This window comes from Myotis daubentonii, chromosome 15 (assembly GCF_963259705.1).
Source record: "Myotis daubentonii chromosome 15, mMyoDau2.1, whole genome shotgun sequence".
NCBI classification, from domain to species: Eukaryota; Metazoa; Chordata; class Mammalia; order Chiroptera; family Vespertilionidae; genus Myotis; species Myotis daubentonii.
In genome coordinates, this window is record NC_081854.1 from 2,146,299 (window position 1) to 2,170,390 (window position 24,092).

General features: G+C 50.0%; 1 protein-coding gene across 1 annotated transcript; it reads right to left on the minus strand.

The window, feature by feature from the left end:
• Positions 1–72: 72 nt before the first annotated feature.
• Positions 73–22,832, minus strand: NLRP9 (NLR family pyrin domain containing 9). Its single transcript, XM_059667333.1, has 9 exons — positions 22,481–22,832; positions 18,128–19,691; positions 15,540–15,701; positions 13,415–13,582; positions 10,722–10,892; positions 5,283–5,453; positions 3,160–3,330; positions 2,512–2,682; positions 73–205 (listed from the first exon to the last, which is right to left on the minus strand). The coding sequence occupies exons 1-9, from the start codon at positions 22,758–22,760 to the stop codon at positions 73–75; spliced, it is 2,991 nt and encodes a 996-aa protein (XP_059523316.1). The 5' UTR covers positions 22,761–22,832.
• Between the last annotated feature and the right edge of the window lie 1,260 nt (positions 22,833–24,092).

Genomic DNA, 24,092 nt, shown 5'->3' on the forward strand with positions numbered 1-24,092 from the left:
GCGCCCGCCGCCCTAATGGCCAGTGTGCAGGACTGGATGTGCCCGAAGGAGATGATGCCAGGGTGCTCCCTGTCAGACGATCACACCTTTCAGCATCAGCTCATCTCTGTTCCAAGGTGTACTGCAAATGGTCAGCTGGGGGTTCCTCTCTTCCACACCCTTCAGCAGATACTGCGTTTCCGCCTCAAATGCATCTTTGTCCAGCCTGGGGAGATAGACATAATTGCCCTCTCTGCACCCCAATGCCACCCTCCCCTAGACACGACTGGGGGACTTGCACGGAAGGTGAGAAGTGAAGCTAGACTCATGGATACATAGAATAGACTGACAGCTGTCAGAGGGGAGTGGGTTGGGGGCTGAGTGAAGGGTGAAGGGATTAAGAAAAGAAGAAAAAAAAAAAGAAGAGAAAGACTCATGGGCACAGACAACAGTGTGGTCATTGCCAGAGGGAAAGGGGTTGGGGGAGGTTGATGAGGGTAAAGGGGGGATAAATGGTGATGGAAGGAGACTTGACTTGGGGTGGTAAACACACAATCTTACCTAATAATAGACAAACATGTAAATGAACCATCCCTCTACTACACTCACCAGCCAATCAGGAGAGTATGCAAATTAACCCAACAAAGATGGTGGTTAATTTGCATACATAAGGGCAAAGCAGCAGAGCAAAGACTGAAGGCTCCAGCTGGAATGAAGGCCTGGGTCCCAGGTGCCGGAGGAAAACTGATGCCGGCAGCCAGGAGAAGGGAAGGCCTATTGCACGAATCTCTTCGTGCAATGGGCCTCTAGTCTATATATATAAAAGCCTAAGTGACCATTCAATCCTTCAACTGTTCGACCAGTAGCTCTAACGCACATTGACCACCAGGGGGCAGACACTCAATGCACAGGCATGGAAACATGGAACAGACTGATGAATCTCAAAGGGAAGTGGGGAGGGTGGGAAGAGATTAACCAACGATCTTATATACATACTAGAGGCCCAGTGCATGGATGTGTGCACCGGTGGGGTCCCTCGGTCTGGCCTGTGGGAATCGGGCCGAAACTAGCAGTCCGACACCCCCCAAGGGGTCCCAGATTGCGAGAGGGCACAGGCCAGGCCAAGGGACCCCACCGGTGCACGAATCCATGCACTGGGCCTCTAGTACAATATGAAAATGAAGTAGTGTAGAATTATATGCCTGAAACCTGTATGATTTTATTAACCAATGCCACCGCCCAATAAATTAAGTATTTTTAAAGAGTAATTTTTTTAAAGAGAAAGCACACATCTTTCCTGTAGAATAGCTATATGAACAGTAGTGAAGTGAACCATTTTGTTCATCCATCGGCCTAGCATCTGGAAGGGAGTCAAGTATTTTCTCTACAGGTGTCCATTACGTCCACTCTAAAAGCAGATACAATGTTCAAAACAATATTATGTGCTACTCTTGATTCAGGAACAAACTTCTGAGTCAAGACCCTGCTCAGCTATCTATAGAACCCCTCCCATCTCTGAGCTGGGATTGCATCTTTGGGGGAAGCATAAGTAGAAGATGGTGTGTCTAGCAAAAAAAAGTGCTTCTCACTTGGGGCAATTTTGCCTGTGAGGGGACATCTGCCAATGTCTGGAGACATTTTTTTAAACTTCAGGGAATGAATGGGATAGCCAGTCTTTTTTTATATTAATTCATTTTTGTTGAAATGTGATTGACATATAACATCGCATAAGTTTAAGGTGTGCAACGGGTTGGTTCAATATATCTGTAGTATATTGCAACATGATAATCTCCATCACATCATATAATAATAATTTTTCTTGGTGAGAACAAATAATATCTAGTCTCTTGCCCTAGCTGGTTTGGCTCAGTGGATAGAGCATCATCCTGTGGACTGAAGAGTCCAAGATTCAATTCTGGTCAGTGCACATGCTCGGGATGTGGGCTCGATCCCCAGTGGGATGCATGTAGGAGATAGCTGATCAATGATTCTCTCATCGTGGATGTTTCTATCTCTCTCTTCATCTCCCTTCCTCTCTGAAAGCAATAACAATAAATATATTTTAAAATGGGAACTTCACAGTTGTTAAGAGACTAGATCTTTTTTAAATATATTTTTTATTGATTTCAGAGAGGAAGGAAGAGGGATAAAGATATAGAAACATCAATGATGAGAGAGAATCATTGATCGGCTGCCTCCTGCACGTGTCCCCCCGCCCCGCACTGGGGATCGAGCCCACAACCCAGGCATGTGCCCTGACCAGGAATCGAACCATGACCTCTAGGTTCATAGGTGGACACTCAACCACTGAGCCACGCCGGCCCCGCTAAAGTTTCCATTTTTTATCATCACAACTGGAGAGAGGTGCTATGGGCATGCGATGTGCAGGTAGACACCAGGGATGTTGTTCAACACTCTGCGATGCAGCCAAGAGCTCTGCAGCCCCCGTGTCCATCGTACCGAGGCTCAGCAGACCTGCCCCGGAGAATGTCACTGTGAGATCACTCACCACCAAGACAAGCGTCCACTCACCCGAGCAGCTGCAGTGCACAGTCCTGGTGGTCCAAGGCTTCACACAGCACCACCATCCCATCGTGGTCCAAGCTGTTCCATTCCAGGTTCAGGCCCCTCAGTGATTTGCAGACGGTGAGAGCCGAGGCCAGGTCCTCGCAGCAGGCAGTGGTGAGCTCACAGAGCTCCAGCCTGCCACAGAGAAGCACACCAGAGAAACCACCCGGCTTTGGCTGGGCTGGAAGGCCCGCTATCATGAAATGCCAGTTCCATGCGTCTGAGCAGGAGACTTAATGGTCTAGACCAGTGGTTCTCAACTGGGGCCATTGTGTCCCCTGGGGGACACGTGGCAATGTCAGGAGACATTTGACACACCTGTGGATGCTACTGGCAACTGGTGGGTAGAAAGAAGCCAGGGCCACAGCCGAACATTCTACAGTGCACAGGACAGTCCTCTCTCCCCGTCACAACAAAGAACGATCTAGTCCCAAAGGTCAATACGCAGTGCCAAGATTGGGAATGGCTGGTTTCCCAGGACAGCACTTTACTTAGATAGTTCCAGACCCACTTGTTTTTGAAACTGCTTCCCTTCAGTCCTGGGAATCCTCCAGCTGTTCCTATTCTTGAAACAGGGAAGCCTTCCCACAAAGACCATCAGTACACACTCACCCAAGATTCTCCAGTTTACAGTTAGGATGCTTCAACGCCCCACATAACTGTTTGACACCAGCATCTTGTATTTTATTGTCCCCTAGTTTCAGAGTCTTCAGTTTTTCGTTGCTAATAAGAACAGTAGAGAGGTCCTCACAGCAAACAGGAGTGAGGTAACAACCCACCAACCTGAGGGGGGGGGGGGGATACACACATAAACAGACACAATCATGAGGTCCAGGCTTGAATGCCTCAGCTTACTTATTGCTATGAAGGATGAAATGCCCGAGCGCTCCCGAGATGATGATGATGACAGTGATGATGCAGGAGATGGTGATGATGATGATAGTGATGATGGTGGTGGTGGTGATGACGATGATAATAGTGATGATAGTAGTGATGATATGGTCATGGTGGTCATGGTGATTGTGATGATGGTGATGATAGTGATGGTGATTGTGATGATGATGATAATGATAATAGTGATGATAGTGGAGGTTGTGATGATGATGATGGTGATGCTGGAAGTGATATGGAGATGATGATGGTGGTGATGGTGATGATAATAGTGGTGATGATGCTGGAGATGATGATGGTGGGGAAGATTATGGTGATGGTGATAGTGATAACGGTCACAGTGGTCATGGTGATTGTGATGATAGTGATGGTGGTTGTGGTGATGATGATAAAGATAATGGCGGTGATGGTGGTGGTGGTGGTGGTGGTAGTGGTGATGATAATAGTGATGATGCTCGAGATGATGATGATGAAGGTTATGGTGTTGGTGATAGTGATGATAATGGTCACTAGTGATGATAATGCTTGTGGTGACTGTGGTGATGGTGATGATGGAGGTGGTGATTGTTGTGATGATGAAGATCCTACAACTTCTCAGTTCCATCTCCTCGGCCCAGCACTCTGGGCTCCCTGCAATTCTCCTGCCCTCATGGCCTCTCTGCCCGTGGCCTCTGCTCTTAGTGTTCTCATTGGTGGGAATGCCCTCGGCTCAAATACTAGCAAGGTTACTCCTCACGCCCTTCAAATCTCTCCACGAATGGCACCTTTTGGTGAGGACTACCCTGAATACTTTACATAGTATCATGTCCCAGTCTCCTCGCTGCATTTAAGCTCATGCTTCTCCACAGTACTCATCACCTGCTAACATACATGTGTCTATATACACATGCGCACATATACACACATATGTGCATAAGTCTGACATGTATACCTGCATGAGTGAGTGTCTATGGGCATGCATATATAGGTACACATACATACACACTTATGTGTAATACATCTGATTCATGCATGTGTATGTGTGTATTTCTGTGTGTATGCTTATCTGTGGTTCTCAAGCAAAGATGAATTTTGCTCATGCCCCTCCCAGGGGACATTGGGCAATGCCTGGAGACGTTTTTGGTTGCCACACTAGGACACAGCGTGCTACCAACATCCCTGTTCAGTTCAAACATCCTACAAAGCACAGGACAGCACTCCCATGACAAAGAATGATCTGGGCCAGATGTCAACCATGCCGAGACTGAGAACCCACCATATATACACAAATATACACTTACTTGCAGCCTCACACTCACATGTGGGTGTATGTACACACACCTATGTGTGCACATGAAATTCCATAAGATCGACTTCTATAGAAACAGGGCTGATGGAGCGTTTCAGTTACCATGTTCCTCATCTACCCACAGGAGGAATGAATGCTCCCATGAGGTGTCTCCTACTGTTATCAATCATGCGCTGGTCATGGGCAAATCACCGGTAATGTTTCTGTATGTGCATCATTCCCACTCGGTGCCTCAATTCTTTCCGGTGGCAATATACTTATCCTCATGGGGACAGGGGCAGTGCCCTCACACATTCACCCAACGAGTGTAGGGCACAGAGGGCCCCGAGACCCAACTACAGAGGAGCATGTCCCAAAATTCCAGGCGCCCTTTAATTAAGACACACGCGCATCAACACACCACTGGCATTCCTAGAAGTACCAAGTGGGGTCAACACTTAGCCTCGTTTTTTTTCCCAGCAGACCCCACGCTTTCCCTCCTTCCTGTGTCCTTTGCAGGACAGGACTCCAGCATCAAAAACCGCCTGACATTTCAGTCAATTGTAGCCAGACCTACCACAGCTGCTGTAAGTTGCAGCTTGGCTGCCCCAATGCTTCACAGAGAAGCTTCACTCCACTGTCTTCCAGGAAATTGGACCCCAGATCAAGAAGGGACAGAGTGGTGCTCCGCACGAGGGCCTGGGCGATGTAGTCACAGGCGTCAGAGGTGAGGCAGCAGTATGTCAGTCTGCAGAGAGACACGCACACACACACGCACTGTCAGCCTGCTTATGCTGCATGCGGTAACAGTTTCCTGAAGGCACATGCAAGATCTTTACCATTCCTCGTACCCAGCGCTCAATTGAGTAAACATAAGAGGATTAAAATGTGTAGCAGTTGCCCTGGCTGGTGTGCTCCATTGGTTGGAGCATTGTCCCATGCACCAAAAGGTCGCAGGTTCAATTCTTGGTCAGGGCACATATAAGAGTCAACCAATCAGTGAATGCATCAGCAAGTGGGACAACAAACAGATGCCTCTCTCTCTCTCTCTCTCTCTCTCTCTCTCTCTCTCTCTCTCTCTCATCAATAAATTAATTAAATAGTTTGGTTTTGATGTTTATTATCCCTGGAACTTATTTTTTTAATATATTTTTATTGATTTCAGAAAGGAAGGGAGAGGAAGAGAGAGATAGAAACATCAATGATGAGAGAGAACCATTGATGGGCTGCCTCCTGCATGCCCCACACTGGGGGTCGAGCCCACAACCCAAGCATGTGCCCTTGACTGGAGTCGAACCTGGGACCGTTTAGTCTGCAGGCCAACACTCTATCCACCGAGCCACACCAGCTAGGGCCCTGGAATTTATTTTACTGTTAAATTTCTTTCAGTCTAAAAAATCATCTCATCCCTGGCCAGTTTGGCTCAGTGAATAGAGCATCAACCTGTGGACTAAAGGGTCCTGGGTTCAATTCTGGTCAAGGGCACGTACTTCGGTTGCAGGCTTGATCCCCGGCCCTTGTCGGGAGGCAACTAATCGATGTGTCTCTCTTACATTAATGTTTCTCTCTCTCTCTCACCTCTCTTCTACTCTGTAATTATCAGTCAATAAAATTAATTTTAAATAAATAAGTCATATCAGTAACAGTATTCCATTCCTCCTCTATTTTAAATGCCACTGTGTGTGTGCACAACACATATGTCTGTACACACCTGCACACCTGAATGTGTGCACACACACACAAATAAAAGTTGGGTGTATTTTTTACCCTCACCTGAGGATATGTTTATTGATTTGGCGGTGGGGGAGGAGGAGAGAGAAAGAGAGAGGCGTCAATGTGAAAGAGAAACACTCATCGGTTGCTTCCGGTATGTGCAATGAATGAGTGAGGATGGAAACACAGTCCGGGTACCTGCCCTGACCGGAATCAAACCTGCAACCTTTTGGGACAAACCAACCAATGGAGCCACAAGCCAAGGCAAATAGAAGGCCTGCTTCTGGAGGCCCCTCTGCTCCCATAGACATGACTGCCCCTGCACCAGCCCCCACTTCAGGCGGCACCGCGTTTTTCTGATTTAACACCAAGTTTCCTGTGGCCCCACAGGCAAACCAAGTCTGCACTCTGCTGCCCTCCCCACCGAGGCCCAGCAGAGGGAGGGGTCTCCTGGTACATGAGCAGCGAGCGGGAAAGTCACAACACGGGACTTGCGAAGCCCTGCACCTGAAAGGAATCCAATAAACACCTTTTTGGTGTTTTTTTTTAAAATACGTTTTTATTTATTTTTTTAAGAGAGAGAGGAAGGGAGAGGGAGAGAGAAACACCGATGATAGACGTCAATGGGCTGCCTCCTGCATGCCCCCTACTGGGGATGGAGCCCTGATCTGGACTCTAACACGCCACCTTTTGGTAAGCAGGTAAGGGCGCTCAACGGAGCCACACTGGCCAAAGCTGAATCCCTTTTTCTTTCCCTTTCTTTTTTTCCTTTTGTTAATCCTCACCCAAGAATATTTTTGCCAATAATTTTTAGAGAATGGGAGGGACACAGAGAGAGAGAAAGAGAGAAAGACAGAGAAACAAACACGGATGTGAGAGATAGACATCCACTGGTTGCCTCCTGCATGTGCCACACCCGCCCTGACCTGGGTGGGGGATCAAACCTGCAATCCAGGTATGTGCCCTGGACCAGGAATCGAACCCATGACCCTTCGGTGCAGAGGCAGACACTCCAGCAGTTGAGCAACACCTGCCAGGGCTGAATCCTTTTTTTTTTTTTTTTTAATATTCTGTCAACTTTTATTTGGTCTTCGGGCTTTGGCCCCGCCCCCGGACCCAGCCCCGCCCCCGGCCCTGAACCCGCCCCCTGCTCACCCCCCTTTCCCCCCTCCCCCCCACATCCCTCATTTCAATCGCCAGCCCCTTGTCTTCTCTGGGCTGAGCCATCTGGTCGACCCCGTCTCTTGCAGTCCCTACCGCCACCACCAGAGACTGTTTGGGCCGGGCCATCTGGTCGACCCCGTCTCTTGTGGTCCCTGCTGCCGCCGCCGCTGCCGCCGCCGCCACCAGAGACTGTCTGGGCAGGGCCATCTGGTCGACCCCGTCCCTTGTGGTCCCTGCTGCTGCCGCCGCCGCCGCCGCCGCCGCCACCACCAGAGACTGTCTGGGCCGGGCCATCTGGTCGACCCCGTCTCTTGTGGCCCCTGCTGCCGCCACCGCCGCTGCCGCCGCCGCCACCAGAGACTGTCTGGGCAGGGCCATCTGGTCGACCCCGTCCCTTGTGGTCCCTGCTGCAGCCGCCGCCGCCACCAGAGACTGTCTGGGCAGGGCCATCTGGTCGACCCCGTCCCTTGTGGTCCCTGCTGCCGCCGCTGCCGCCACCAGAGACTGTCTGGGCCGGGCCATCTGGTCGACCCCGTCTCTTGTGGTCCCTGCTGCTGCCGCCGCCGCCGCCGCCGCCGCCGCCGCCGCCGCCGCCGCCACCACCAGAGACTGTCTGGGCCGGGCCATCTGGTCGACCCCGTCTCTTGTGGTCCCTGCTGCAGCCGCCGCCGCCACCAGAGACTGTCTGGGCAGGGCCATCTGGTCGACCCCGTCCCTTGTGGTCCCTGCTGCCGCCGCTGCCGCCACCAGAGACTGTCTGGGCCGGGCCATCTGGTCGACCCCGTCTCTTGTGGTCCCTGCTGCAGCCGCTGCCGCCACCACCGCCGCCAGAGACAAGGACTGTGCCGGGACATCTGGTCGACCCGGAGCCACCAGGCAATCTTCTGTCCCTGCAGCCGCCCTGCGCCAGCGGTTTTGGGGGGCTGGTCAACCACGCTCCTCAGAGGGGGAGGAAAAAATGGGGAGGAGCCAGCCCTCAGCCCCCCTCGGTCAGGGGCCGAGTCCACCACCACCCACCCCCACTTCCTAGTCCCAGCCCGGGGCCAAAAGGCCCTGCGGCGGGGCTCCGGAAAGGAGGCGACTGGTCGCCATGATGGGGCGCAAAAGGAAGGAAGGAAGGGTCGCTAATGCCACCATGGGCTCCAGGGGTGCGGTGTCCCCCTTCCTTCCCTAGGCTGCTGCGTGCCCCCACCGTAGGTGGCGGGCTACCGTCCCCTCCCCACTTCCCTCCCCCTCCCCAAGGAAAGAGGCCAGAAGCAAGACAAACTCTTGTGTGGAGGGCTGACTTTCAATAGATCACAGCGAGGGAGCTGCTCTGCTACTTACGAACCCCCCACCCAGAAGCAGGTCAATTGCGAATGGTTTAGCACCAGGCTCCGCACAAACGTGCACTGCGTGAAGAATGGAGGGGGCGGACCCCTTTCCAGCCGCACCCCATTTCCCAGGACCAAGGGCGCTCCGCACCGGACCTACCAGATGCACAGAGGGGACGAGACAGCCCGCTGGCAGGGATCGGCTATCTGAGGGCAACCGAGGCCCAAGGTGCAGCCTTATGGTTCTGTCTGGGTGGGATTCTGATTTAGAAGCTTCAGTCATAATCCCACAGATGGTAGCTTCGCCCCATAGGCTCCTCAGCCAAGCACATCCACCAACTGAACCTGCGGTTCCTCTCCTACTGAGCAGGATTACCATGGCAACAACACATCCTCAGGAGGTTGAATCTAACCCATCTCAGTTCCCTCTTAGTGGGTGAGCAATCCCACGCGTGAGGAATTCTGCTTCACAATGATGGGAATGATGGGAATGATGGGAAGAGCCCACAGCGAAGGATCAGAAAGCAACGTCGCTAGGAATGCTAGGCCGCCACAAGCCAGCTATTCCTGTGGTCACTTTTCTGACACCGCCTGCTTAAAACCCAGAAGGTCAGAAGGATCGTGAGGCCCCGCTTTCACGGTCCGTATTCGTACTGAAAATCAAGATCAAGCGAGCTTTTGCCCTTCTGCGCTGCGAGAGGTTTCTGTCCTGAGCTCGCCTTCGGACACCTGCCTTCCTGTGTGACAGGTGTACCGCCCCAGTCACACTCCCCACCTGGCACTGTCCCCCCAGTGGTGGTATTTCACTGGCTGACCCCACCCCCTCGCAGAGATGGAGGGGCGCCAGGACTCCCACTTATTCTGCACCTCTCATGTCTCTTCACCTGCCAGACTAGAGTCAAGTTCAACAGGGTCTGCTTTCCCCACTGATTCCACCAAGCCCATTCCCTTGGGTGTGGTTTGGCTGGATAGGAGGTAGGGACAGTGGGAATCTCGTTCATCCACTCATGCGCGTCACTAATTAGATGACGAGGCATTTGGCTACCTTAAGAGAGTCATAGTTACTCCCCATTTACCCGCGCTTCATTGAATGTCTTCACTTCACAATCAGAGCCCTGGGCAGAAATCACATCGTGTCAGCACCCACTGGGCCTTCGCGATGCATTGTTTTAATTCAACAGTCACCAGTTCTAAGTGGGTTCCTAGGCGCTGGCCCAGCCAGGTAGGGGTGAAGGGGGTGCGGTCCTGGCGTGCCTGGAGGCGAGTGGAGGTGCAACCCCTTCTCCACACCACCCCGGGCGCAAGGGAGATGCCTGCCGCAGCCGGCTCACGTCCAGAGTACCCGCTGCCGCAGGCCCCCCAGTGTCCGGCCCCGTGGGCCTACGAGACCCGCGGGAACCTCCCTCCCCCGACCCCATTGCTGCAACAGCCTCGCCCCCGCCCCTCCCCGATACCCCTTCCCAGGGGGAGGGAAGAGAGCAACGTGGGGGTGGGAGAGCCCTGCGAGGTGTCGGGCGCTGGAGGGGAAGGGCCCCTTTTTTCTTTTCTTTCTAAAAATATATTTGTATTGATTTCAGAGAGGAAGAGAGAGGGAGAAAGAGAGAGAGAGAAACATCAATGATGAGAAAATCACTGATCGGCTGCCTCCTGCACGTCCCACACGGGAATCCAGCCCGCAACCCGGGCATGTGCCCTTGAGAGGAATGGAACCCAGGACCCTTGAGTCGTCAGGCCCAGGCTCTATCCTCTGGGCCACACCGGCCAGGGCAGCTTGGGTTGCCCTGAGGGCTGAGGGGTCCGTGAGGCCGCCGCCCGGACACACTTACAGAAGCGACTCCAGCACGCAGTCAGGGTGCTTGAGCGCCTCGCTGAGCAGCAGGGCGCCGCTGTCCATCACCGGGTTCTCCATCAGCGACACCAGCTTCAGCTTCCGGCTGCTCACCAGGAGCACCGCGATGTCTTCACAAGCCTCGTCGGTGATGTCGCACTTGCCCAGCCTGCCGGAGCGGGGAGGGGACACGGGCGCAGGGCGTTGAGCAAGGCGGTGCAGGGCTCATTGGCAAAGAGACAAACAGAACAGACCAGGGTCACCAAAGGGGAGGGGCTTGGGAGCGGGTGGGAAAGGTGAAGGGGTCAAGAAGTACAAATACAAAGTGCCAGGCACAGGGCCCTGGCTGGTGTGGCCCAGTGAATACAGCCCCGCCCTGGGACTGAAGGTTCTGGCCCTATTAGGGTCAAGGGCACATGCCTGAGTTGTGGGTTCTCTCCCCAGTGGGGGGCGTGTAGGAGGCAGCCAATCAATTATTCTCTCCCATCATTGATGTTTCTCTCTCTCTCCCTCTCTTTTCCTTCCTGAAATCAATAATAATTACATATATATATATATTTAGAAGAACAGACAGAGGGTCACCAGAGGGGAGGGGTCTTGGGGGGCAGGGTGGAAAAGGTGAAGGGATTAAGAAGTTCAAATTACCAGGTATAAAAACCACCAGGATGTAAAGTACACGACAGGGAATATAGTCAATAATATTGTAGTAATTGCCCTAGTCAGTTTGGCTCAGTGGATAGAGCATCAACCTGCGGAGTGAAGGGTCCCAGGTTCAATTCCTGTCAAGGGCACATGCCCGGGATTGTGGGCTCGATCCCCAGCAGGGGATGTGCAGGAGGCAGCCAACCAATGATTCTCATTATTGATGTCTCTCTCTCTCTCTCTCTCTCTCTCTCTCTCTCTCTCTCTCTCTCTCCCTCTCCCTTCCTCTCTGAAATCAATAAAAATATAAAAAATATATAAAAAATAATATTGTAATAACTGTGTATGGTGCCAGGTGGGGACTAGCCTTACTAGGGGATCCCTTTGTAAACTATCTAAATGTCTAATCACTAGCCTGTATACCTGAAAGTAATATGTTATTGTATGTCAAGTGTAATTTTTAAAAATATTTTCTTTAAATATATTCTTACCATTTGCAACAGCATGGATGGAACTGGAGAGCATTATGCTAAGTGAAATAAGCCAGTCAATGAAGGAAAAATACCACATGATCTCACTCATTTATGGATAATAAAGACCATTATAAATTTATGAACAAAAATAGATACAGAGGCAGAGCAGCCTCGAAAAGACTGACAAACTACAGTGGGAAGGCCAGGGAGGGTTGAGGGGCGGGGGGGGGGGGGGAGGGGGGCGGGTAAGAGATCAACCGAAGGACTTGTATGCATGCAGATAAGCATAACCAATGGACATAAGACGCTGGGGGGTAGGGGAGGCCAGGGGATTGTTAAGGGCGGGGGAAAAAGGAGACATATGTAATACTCTTTGTAATACTTTAAGCAATAAAACAATTAAAAATATATATATTTTTTTAAAGATTTCTCAATAGATTTGAGAGAGAGAGGAGAGAGGGAAACACCGACGTGAGAAAGAAGCATCAAGCATGTGCCTTGACCAGAATCGACTGGCAACCTCCAGGTGCACCGAGGGTGTCCAACTCCCGAACCACACCAGCCAGGGCAAAAAAAAAAATGTTTTTTAATCGGGCATGGGCCACACCCAGCTTCTATTCTTGCACCTACCAACCCAATGGCCACATTTCAGACTTCCTAACAGAAAATGTGACTCCATCATTCTCCTTATTATCCTTTTAAAAAATATATTTGTATTGCCCTGGCCGGTTTGGCTCAGTGGATAGAGCGTCGGCCTGCGGACTGAAGGGTCCCGGGTTCGATTCCAGTCAAGGGCATGTGCCTTGGTTGCGGGCACATCCCCAGTGCGGGGTGTGCAGGAGGCAGCTGATCGATGCTTCTCTCATCGATGTTTCTAGCTCTCTGTCCCTCTCCCTTCCTCTCTGTAAAAAATCAATAAAATATATTTTAAAAATATTTGTATTGATTTCAGAGAGAAAGGGAGAGGCAGAGGCAGAGAGAAGCATCCGTGATGAGAGAGAAGCATTGACTGGCTGCCTCCTGCACGCCCCCTACTGGGAATCAAGCCCAAAACCCGGGCGTGTGCCCTTGATGGGAATCGAACCTGGGACCTTTCAGTCCTCATGCAGACACTCTATCCACTGAGCCACACCAGCCAGGCTCTCCTTATTAGCCTGTGGTTTCCTTTCACTGACATTAGGAAAAAGTCGGAGTGTGTGGTTCTCACAATGACTGTTGACATACGCAGATGTTTCCCCGCATCTGGAGACGTGTGTGTGTGTGTGTGTGTGTGTGTGTGTGTGTGTGTGTGTGCGCGCGCGCCTGGGGGAGGATGCTGCTGCCATGAGTGGGTGGAGGCCAGGGAGCCACTCAATAGCGCCCCCCTCCGCAACAGAAGATTACCTGGCGCTCAATCTGATGAGCTGATGATTTGTCAGTAGTTCTGAGGTTGAGAAAAACCCCGTCTGAAGCCTAATGCGTTAGAAAACCATCTCCTGGCCCTCGCCCGCGGGCAGGTACTGAGAGGCAGTGAGGAAAGTCAAAGATTCTGAGCGTCAAAAACACGTCGCTCCCCACAGCCGACGCGGAGACTCACATCAGCTGTTGGATGCTGCACATGGGGTGCCTCAGCGCCTCGCTCAGCAGCGCGACCTCCTCGGAGGACAGGTTGGTGCCATGCAGGTTCAGGTAGGTCAGGTGGGGGTTGTGAACGAGGGCCTTAAAGAAGTCTGTGCTCTCTCCCACATTGGAAGCAAAGTTGTACCTGCCAAGGATGAGATGGGGGACCAGGGGGTGAATCCAAGCACCAAGCAGGTACCTCCTCCCGGCTCTTCCTGCCCGCCCCACTGGGCCTACCACGCTGCTCGAAGAACCCTGGTTACTTCCACCTGCAAATTCTTTCCCTGGGGTCTTCAGGCAGCGGACAGGCACCGAGGCTCCACGGCTTGGGGTGTGTGTCCTGACTGAGAACTGAACCTCAAGCCCTGACCAGGGATTGAATTCACAACCCACCTATGTGTATGTGTCCTGACTTGGGATTGAACCCGAAACCTACGTATGTGCCCTGAGCAGAGATTGAATTCAAAACCTGCATATGTGCCTGGGGATTGAACCTGCAACCTAGGTATGTGCCCTGATTGGGAATAGAGCCCAAAACCCACATGTTTCTTACTAGGGATTGAACCTAAAACCTGTGTATGTGCCCTGACTGGGAACTGAAGCCAAAACCTTTTGGTTTACAGGATGATGCTCCACCCAACTGAGCTGCCAGCCAGGGCCACGCTCCGTTTGGCGGTCTCCCTGTTTGCCAAAAGTTTGTTTCTTGCTCAGACTTTCCTATCAAGTGATGCTCTCTGAGCTGTCTTTGGAGACATTGGTTTATCAAACTAAAAAGCTGCTGCACAGCAAAGGAAACTGGCAAGAAAACAGAAAGACCATCTACTGAGTGGGAGATCACATTCATAAATGATATATTTGAGAAAAGGTTAATATCCAACATATATAAAGAACTCATACAACGTGATAACAAAAAAAATAATAAACAATCTGATCAAAAAATAGACAGAAGGCTGAAAATACATTTCTCCAAAGAGGACATCCAGATGGCCAACAGACATATGAAAAGATACTGGACATCACTAATCATCAAAGAGATGCAAATTAAAACCACAATGAGGTCTCACCTCACACCTGCCAGAATGGCTACCACCAGTAAATCCGCAAGCACGTGCTGGCGAGGATGTGGGGAAAAGGAATCCTCATGCACTGCTGGTGGAAATGCAGGCTGGTGCAGCCCAGTGATGGTGAACCTATGACACGAGAACTAATTTTTTTGGTTGATTTTTCTTTGTTAAATGGTATTTAAATATATAAAATAAATATCAAAAATATAAGTCTTTGTTGCCGAAACCGGTTTGGCTCAGTGGATAGTCGACCTGCGGACTGAAGGGTCCCGGGTTCGATTCCAGTCAAGGGCATGTACCTAGGTTGCAGGCACATCCCCAGTAAGGGGTGTGCAGGAGGCAGCTGATTGATGTTTCTCTCTCATCAATGTTTCTGACTCTCTATCTCTCTCCCTTCCTCTCTGTAAAAAATCAATAAAATATATTTAAATATATATATATATATATATATATATATATATATATATATATATATATGTCTTTGTTTTACTATAGCTGCAAATATCAGAAAAATTCTATATGTGACATGGCACCAGAGTTAAGTTAGGGTTTTTCAAAATGCTGATACAACGAGCTCAAAAGGTTTGTCATCACTGGTGCAGCCACTGTGGGAAACAGTGTGGAGTTTCCTCAAAAAATTAAAAAGAGGACTCCCATATGACCCAGCAATTCTACTACTGAGTATTTATCCAAAGAAAATGAAAACATGAACTGGAAAAGATATATGCAACGCTGTGTTCATTGCAGCATCCTATATAATAAAAGGGTAATATGCAAATTGACCCTAACTGCAGAACTACTGGGAATGACTGGTTGCTATGATACACACTGACCACCAGAGGACAGATGCTCCACGCAGGAGCTGCCCCCTGGTGGTCAGTGCACCTCATAGCAAGCGGTCGACCAGTGGTAATGGTCGCTTAGGCTTTTATATATATAGGTAAGATTGCACACTAACCATACTTACTTTTTCAAAAGCCAGAATGGAGAGAATAGATGTCTACTATGAAAAAAAAAACAGGGTGACACCCCACTTACACCAACTTTTGAAGTTTGCAAGTGGGCTGAGCCAGCGCCCTCCAGAGGATCGCCTGGGAGGCCTCGTTGAAAACACAGCCGTCCAAATCCAGCATCTGGAAGTCCCTACTGTTGGTGAACGCGCAGCACAGGGCCTGCCAGCAGGAGAGTTTCTGGTCGTTGCTGTGGGAAGACAGACACTGTGCCACACCCATGGTGACATTCAACTCGGGACGGTCTCAGAACAGGCAGGACACCGTTCCCAAAGCCCCTCCAAGCTGACGGGCACCCAGGCCTGAATACAGAGAGGTGCAGCCAGGTAAACTGAGTCAACGTGGCTCAGAGAGAGCAGACCCTGGGCCCACAGCAATGGGATCAAATCCCGTTGGAGCCACTTGTGAGTTATGTGACCTGTGCAAATGACTCAGTCTTATTCTGCCTCCATTTCCTCATCTTTGAAGGGATAATACTTGATTTTTATGAGCAAAGGTTGGTGCTGGGTGATCCATCAGTGAACGGGGAATCACATCCAAAAACATGATCGTGCAGCCCTGGCTAGGTGGCTCCGTTGGTTGGAGCATCATCCCATACACCAAGAGGTTGTGGGTTCAATTCCCCATTAGGGCACATACCCAGGTTTCAGGTTCGATCACTGGCCAGATATGAGTATTTAGCCAATGAAAATGAAAACACGAACTGGAAAAGAGTATTTCCTTTTCTCCACATCTGGCCAGTGTATGGGAGGCAATCAATTAATGTTTCTCTCATATCAATGTTTCTCCCCGTCTGTGTCTCCCTTCCTCTCTCTGAGGTCAATGAACGTATCCTCAGGTGAGGATTAAAAAACAAAACAAGCCGAAACCGGTTTGGCTCAGTGGATAGAGCGTCGGCCTGCGGACTGAAAGGTCCCAGGTTCGATTCCGGTCAAGGGCATGTACCTGGGTTGCGGGCACATCCCCAGTGGGAGATGTGCAGGAGGCAGCTAATCGACGTTTCTCTCTCATCAATGTTTCTAACTCTCTATCTCTCTCCTTTCCTCTCTGTAAAAAAATCAATAAAATATATAAAAAAATAAATAAATAAATAAATAAAATAAATAAAAAACAAAACAACAACAACAACAACAACAAAAAGCCATAGCTGGTTTTGCTCAGTGGATAGAGCATTGGCTTGCAGACTGAAGGATCCTGGGTTTTATTCCAGTCAAGGGCACATGCCTGGGTTGTGGGCTTGATCCCTAGTAGGAGGCATGCAGGAGACAGCTGATCCATGATTCTCTCTCATCATTGATGTTTCTATCTCTCTCTCTCCCTCTCCCTTCCTCTCTGAAATCAATAAAAATATATATATTTTTTTAAAACAACATGACCGTACAGGTATACAATAAGTAAGTCCTGGGGATGTAATTGCAGCATGACTGTAGTTAATAATAATGTAGTGTGTGTTTGCAGTTATAAGACAGTAGATTTTACATGTCATTGTCCCAAGACCAAGAAAATGCTTCAGTAGCTATGTATGGTGACGGGTGTTCACTAGACTTGCGGTCATTTCACAACATATAAATACTGAATCATGATGTTGTGCCACCGAAACGAAGGTAACAGTGCATGTCCATTTACCTCCATTAAAATTTTAAAAATTAAAACGAATGTGAAAGGTGGAATGCATTTAAGAGCTGAGGTGTGAGCTGGTGGCCTATACCTGCTGACAGGCCACAACGTTAATAACCAGCAGAGAGGCCCTGGCCAGGGAGCTCAGTTGGTTAGAGTGTCGTCCCCACACATCAAGGTTGTGTGTTCGATAGCTGGTCAGGGCAGGTACAGAATCAACCAATGAATGCATGAATCAGTAGAACAACAAATCGATGTGTCTCTCTCCCTCCCTCCCCCTTCCTCTCTCTAAAATCAGTAAATAAATAAGAATTTTTAAAACACGTTTATCCATATCTCTACAGATGGAAAACCTTCAGAAGTCACCGCTCCTGGTCACAGCTAGCAAATTTGATTTTAAAAGCCACGTTTTGCCCCAACCTGTGTGGCTCAGTGGGAAAGCGTCAGCCTGGAGTTCCATTCCGGTCAAGGGCAGGTACCTCCGTCTCAGGCTCCTCCCTCTCTCCCCTGCGTGCCCGTGCGCACCCATACACACACACACCCCGTCAGGGCGAGTCCAGGAGGCAACCAATCAATGTGAGTTCTCTCAGTCTTTCCCTCTCTCTTCCACTCTCTCTCTCTCTAAATTTAGTGGGAAAATGTCCTCGGGTGAGAATTTAAAAAGATAAAATAAAAATAATAATAAAAGGCTAGTATGCAAATTGTTCCCTCTGGGAGTTAGACAGGGAACTGACCACTGGCTATGACATGCACTGGCCACCAGGGGGCGGCCCAGAATGAAGGAAGGCCCCACCGCCAGGCCTAGGGACCCTACCCTTATGAATTTCTTGCACTGGGCCTCTAGTAAAAAAAAAAAAAAAAAAAAAAAAAAAAAATCATGTGTGTTGTTTGTTTTTAAGGGCAAAAGGATAAGGACCCATAAAATACCCAGCAAGCGAGCCACAGATGTCGTGGGGGCGGGCAGGGTGGGGTGGGGCGGGCGTGTGCCCCTGGACTCACTCTAACAGGCCTCTGCAGTCTTCCGCGAACACGTTCTCTAAGCTCAGGTGGAGAGTCTGCAGGTTCAGGGCGTGCTGGAGGCAGCAGGCGTAGGTCATCAGGTCGTCGGGCTTGCTGATGTACACTTCCATGTCCTGGAACATGCTCATCAGCTGCGTGGTGAAGCCGGGGTCCTGCGTCTCGAACACGCAGCTGAACAGGTTCTGGAAGTTGATCTGCAGCTCGCTGCGGGCCACCTGCTGGCTCAGGCCCCGCAGGCACTGCGTGATCTCCTCCCGCAGGCCCGCGTCCAGCCCGAGGCCCCAGGCCGCCTCCAGCAGGCCGGCCACCCGCTCCGTGGCGAAGCCGAACAGAAAGAGCGCTGTGTGCTTCAGGTAGAAGGGGGCCTCGGTCATGACGGCCGTGACCAGCTGCGTGGCGCTGCCGATGCGGGGGTGCTGCGGCTCCCCGGGGAGCCTGAGCAGGTACCACAGGGCGGTGCACGACTCCTGCAAGTACTGGTGCGGGAAGACCCAGAGGCTCCCGTTCTGGCGCAGGAGCCGCATTCTCACCCAGGCCAGGGCGTCGGCCTCCGACACGCTGTTCTCCTCCAGGTCCGAGGGCTGGAAGGCGAACCGGCCGGCCCACGTGCCCTCGGCCGCCAAGGCGCACAGACACTTGAGGCAGTTGTGGCAGTGGCCCGGCGCCCAGCCCATGCGCTCCGGCTGGAACACGCTGGTGAGGAAGGAGGAGTAGATGCATGTGGTGGTTTGGAAGTTCACCCCCAGGGGCTGGCATCTCTGCAGCTGCTTTTTCAGACACTCGCACACCAGCCAGCACACCAGGGGGTACTGGCACAGGCTGAACAGTGGCTTGTGGCCTCTCACCACACTGAAGGCCTGGGCGGCCTGGTCCGTGTCCTGGAAGAACCGGGAGAAATAGAGCCACTTGAGGTCGCCCGAAAACCCGCAGAGGTAGACGTACACCGGGTGGCGCAGCAGGTGGTAGAACTTCCTGAGCCACTCCCAGCTCAGGGAGACCAGCAGGGAGGCCTCGGGCAGCAGCGTCCTCTGCAGCAGGCTCCGCAGGACCACGTGGACCGGCCGCGGCTGCTCCCAGTCGCTGCACAGGTCGCCGTCCAGGCCCACGTCGACTTTCAGGTCGTCCAAGCCGTCTATGACGAACAGGATCTTCTCGGGCTGGGAGAAGACGTCGTGGATGGGCTCGGAAGACTCGGGCCAGTCCCCGGAGAGGAACTCCACCAGGCTGGTCTTGTCGATGATGTTCATCTCGCAGCAGTTGAGGAAGAAGACAAAGGTGAAGCGGCCCTTCCAGAGGTTGCCCTCGGCCCATTGCAGCATCACCTTCCTCAGCAGCGTGGTCTTCCCGGTCCCCTCCGCGCCAACCAGGGCCACCGTGACCGAGTGCTCGCCGGCCTTGTCGGCCGCAAACGCCTGGCTCAGCCTCTCGTATTCAGCCTTGGTGGACTCCGCGTAGAAGCTCTCCGGCACCACCAGGCACGTCTCGTTCTGCCATATGTCAGAGAACTTTTTCCTCATGTTGCTTTTATACGGGTTGATCTTATCTGAGTTCAGGAGGACAGAATACAAGGCAATTTAAAAACTGGAACTCCCATTTGCCCCAGTGATCCCACTTCTGGGAATGTATCCAAAGAAACCAGAGACACCCATCAGAAAGGACATATGCACCCCTACATTCATAGCAGCACAATTCACCATAGCTAAGATTTGGAAACAGCCTAAATGCCTGTCAGCAGAGGAATGGATTAAAACACTGTGGTACATCTACACAATGGAATACTATGCTGCAATAAAAAGGAAGGAACTCCTACCATTTGCAACAGCACGGATGGACCTGGAGAGCATTGTACTAAGTGAAATAAACCAGTCAGAGAAAGATAAATATCACATGATCTCACTCATTTGTGGAATATAATGAACAACATAAACTGATGAACTAAAATAAATCCAGGGACAGAGAAGCTTCGAACAGACCTTCAAACTTCAGAGGGAAGGCAGTGGGGGGGGGGGGGGGGAGAGATCAACCAAAGGACTTGTATGCATGCATATAAGCATAACCCATGGACACAGACAGTAGGGGGGTGAGGGCATGCGCTGGGCAGTGGGGGTGGCTGGGGAGAGGTCAATAAAGGGAAAAGGAGACATGTGTAATACTTTCAACAATCGAGAATTTAAATTTTTTAAAAATGCGCTCATTCACAATAGCTAAGACAAGGAATGATGGGATAAAAAAGGCATGGGACGAGTATACAGGGAATACTACGCAGCCATGAAAAATGACAAAATATAAGTGAAACCATATGGTATGTGTTTTCTTTGTCTGACCTATTTCACTAAGTATAATACCTTCTAGATCCATCCATATTGTCGTAAATGGCGAGATTTTATTTTTATGGCCAAGTAATATCCCATTGTATGTATATATGCACCACATCTTTATGCATTTGTCTATCTGTGGGCACTTGGGTTGCTTCTATAGCTTGGCTATTGTACATAATGGTGCAATGGACATAGGGGTGACATACATCTTTTCAAATTAGTGGTTTTGTTTCCTTTGGATAGACACCCAAAAGTGGAATTGCTGGGTCGTATACAAAACAAACACACAAAGGAACTGAGAACAGATTCATAGAAACAGAGACCAAAGGAATTGTTACCAGAAAGGAGGGGGGAAGGGTGGATGGGTGCAAAGGGGGAGGGGAATATAGTCAATAATATGTGATAAGTTTACCCAGTGACAGATAGTTACTAGAATTAGTTGGGTGATCATATTATAGGGTATAAAAATGTAAAATCACTATATTGCACACCCGAAACAAATATAACCCATATACAATTACACATTAGCAAAGGTAAAATATTAAGTTGTGATCCCAAAGATAATTGTAATGAAAGTTCTAATGCTACACTTTCAGGAATTTTTTAAAAGTGAAATATTGCCATTTGCAACAATACGGGTGGATCTTGAGAGTATTAAGCTAAATGAAATAAGTCAGACAGAAAAGGACAAGAACCCTATGGTTTCACTCACATGTGGAGCATAAAACAGAAAGCAACAAACTCACAGACACAGACAACAGTGTGGTGGTTTCCGGAGGGGAAAGAGAGTGGGGTAAGTTTGAAGAGGGTAAAAGGGGTCAAATAGTCCAGCCATGTGGCTCAGTGGTTGAGCACTGACCTATGAACCAGGAGGTCACAGTTGGATTCCCAGTCAGGGCATATACCCAGGTTTTGGGCTCGATCCCCAGTAGGGGACATGCAGGAGGCAGCCGATCAATGATTCTCTCTCATCATTGACATTTCTACCTCTCTCTCCTTTTCCCTCTCCCTTTCCCTTTCCCTCTCCCTCTCTGAAATCAATAAAAAAAATATTTTTAAAGATTTTAAAGTTGGGAGATGAACATACAACCCAATATACAGATGTTGTATTATAGAATTATAACCTGAAACTTACATAATGTTATTAACCAATACCACCCCAATAAATTTAATTTTTAAAAAAACAATTGTAAGCCTGGCCAGTGTGGCTCAGTAGGGTCATGCAGGAGGCAGTTAATAAGTGTTTCTCTCTCATATTAATGTTTCTCTCTCTCTCCCTTCCTCTCTCTAAAAAATTCATTAAACATATCCTCTGGCAAGGATTTAAAAAAACAAAAGTGCTTCCTATATACCGGGAACGTAAGCTCTCTGCAACTATTTCCTACTATTGGATTTCACCTGACTCCTTGTGCAGGTCCGGTCAAAGGATGGACAACTGTCATATGGAATTCCACCTCGCAGACTCTAAGTCCAAGGCCATCTCCTGGGACAGCATGGACTCGAATTGGGACTGAAAAATGGGAACACCACTGAGAAACAGTCTGTCTCAGGCACTAGCCACTGGCCGGCCATCACTGGCCCGCGTATGAGTGGAGATGCCTTGTCATTTTTCTACCACCGCCAAGTCTCCCCTCAACCCATCACATTCTCAATGGAAGGAGGGGTGACCATTATTCGAGGACGTTATCACCTTTGTTAATGCAAGCTCCCACAGACCCACCTTTGTTGTTGTGAGTTGCCAATACACCCCCTCCCCGAGTCCCACCCCTGCACCGCACACTTACTTCTTTTTATTTATTTTTTTTTTATTTCAGAGAGGAAGGGAGAGGGAGAGAGACAGAGAAACATCAATGATGAGAGAGAATCATTGATTGGCTGCCTCCTACACAATCCCCTATTGGGGATCAAGCCTGCAACCCGGGCATGTGCCCTTGACCAGAATCGAACCCGGGACCCTTCAGTCCGCAGGCTGACGCTCTATCCACTGAGCCACACTGGCCAGGGCCACACTTACTTCTGATCTCATCCTTGCCCTTGGCCCAGAGGTCTCTCCGATTGACCTGAGGAAACAGCCTCAGGGCGACTTCCCAGGCCTGTTTGCCCGGGTAGTGCCTGCATAGCAAGTTGGCCAGGTCATCTTTGGAAGCCCTCTTCAGCTCTGGCCACGGGATCGGCCTGAGGTCAGATTGTTTGGGTTCTTGCTTGAGGAGCTCCTTAAATTTCCAGAACTCATTCTTCCTCAGCTCCTTTAGGTACGACAGCAAGCAAATGTCAGAAAAAAAAGCTTCGGCCATGGTGTCCCAGGACTGTGAGCTCAGACTCCTCCAGGGAGGCGGGAGGGGAGGTGGAAATCTTCAAAAACAAGAAATCGGTGATTCCTGGGGAAGAATGAGGAGATTAGAGAGTTAAATCTCAGCCGTCGAAAGTAGCTTCAGTCTATTATTTACAGTAGAGGCCCGGTGTGTGAATTCATGCACGGGTGGGGTCCCTCGGCCGTCCAGACCAGGGGGAGGAAGCACGGGAGGTTGGCTGTGAGAGCATACTAACCACCAGGGGGAAGCTCCTGTGTTGAACATCTGCCCCCTGGTGGTCAGTGTGCGTCATAGCAACTGGTCAACTGGTCGTTCAGTCTACCGATCTTAAGGGTCACTTAGGCTTTTATATATATAGATAGCCAAGATATGGAACCAACCCAAGAGCCCACTGATAGACGATGGGATAAAGATGTGGTGCAGCCCAGTGACATGGCTCAGTTGTTGAGTGTCAACCTATGAACCAGAAGCTCACGGTTTGATTCTCGGTCAGGGCACAGGCCCAGGTTGCAGACTCGATACCCAGTGTGGGATGTGCAGGAGGCAGCGATCACTAACTCTCTCTCATCATTGATGTTTCTCTCTCTCTCTCTCTCTCTCTCTCTCTCTCTCTCTCTCTCTCTCCCTCTCCCTTCCTCTCTGAAATCAATAAAAATATATTTGGGGGGGAAAAGAAGTGATGTAGCCCTGGTTGGTTTAGCTCAGTGGATAGCGTGTCCTTCTACGGACTGAATGGTTCCAGGTTCGATCCCAGTCAAGGGCACATAGTCGATCATAAGCTCAGCCCTGGCCCTGGTCGGGGGTAACCAATTGACATGTCTCTCACATCAATGTTTCTCTCTCTGTCTCTTCCCCTCCCTTCCACTCTCTCTGAAAACCCATGAAAAAATATCCTCAGATGAGGATTAATAAATTTAAAATAAAAAAGAAAACGTGGTGCATATATACAATGGAATATGACTTGGCCATAAAATTAATGGCATCTTACATGGATGGGCCTGGAAGGTGTTATTGTGCTAAAGAAGTCAGATGGAGAAAGACAAATACCTCATGGTCTCACTTACATGTGGAATCTAAACATCAAAATATAACCAACAAAACAAACAGACTCATAGACACAGAGGGCTGCCCAAGGGGAGGAGGGTTAGAGAACGCAGTGAAAGGAGGAAGGACTAAGAAATACAAGTTGATGCTTACAAAGCAGTGGCGGGATGTGAAGCACAGCATGGGGATCACAGCCCATCACACTGGAGTGACTACCGGTGGTGCCGCGTGGGTACCAGACTTCCAGGCGAGCACTTGTAAGGGATGTAA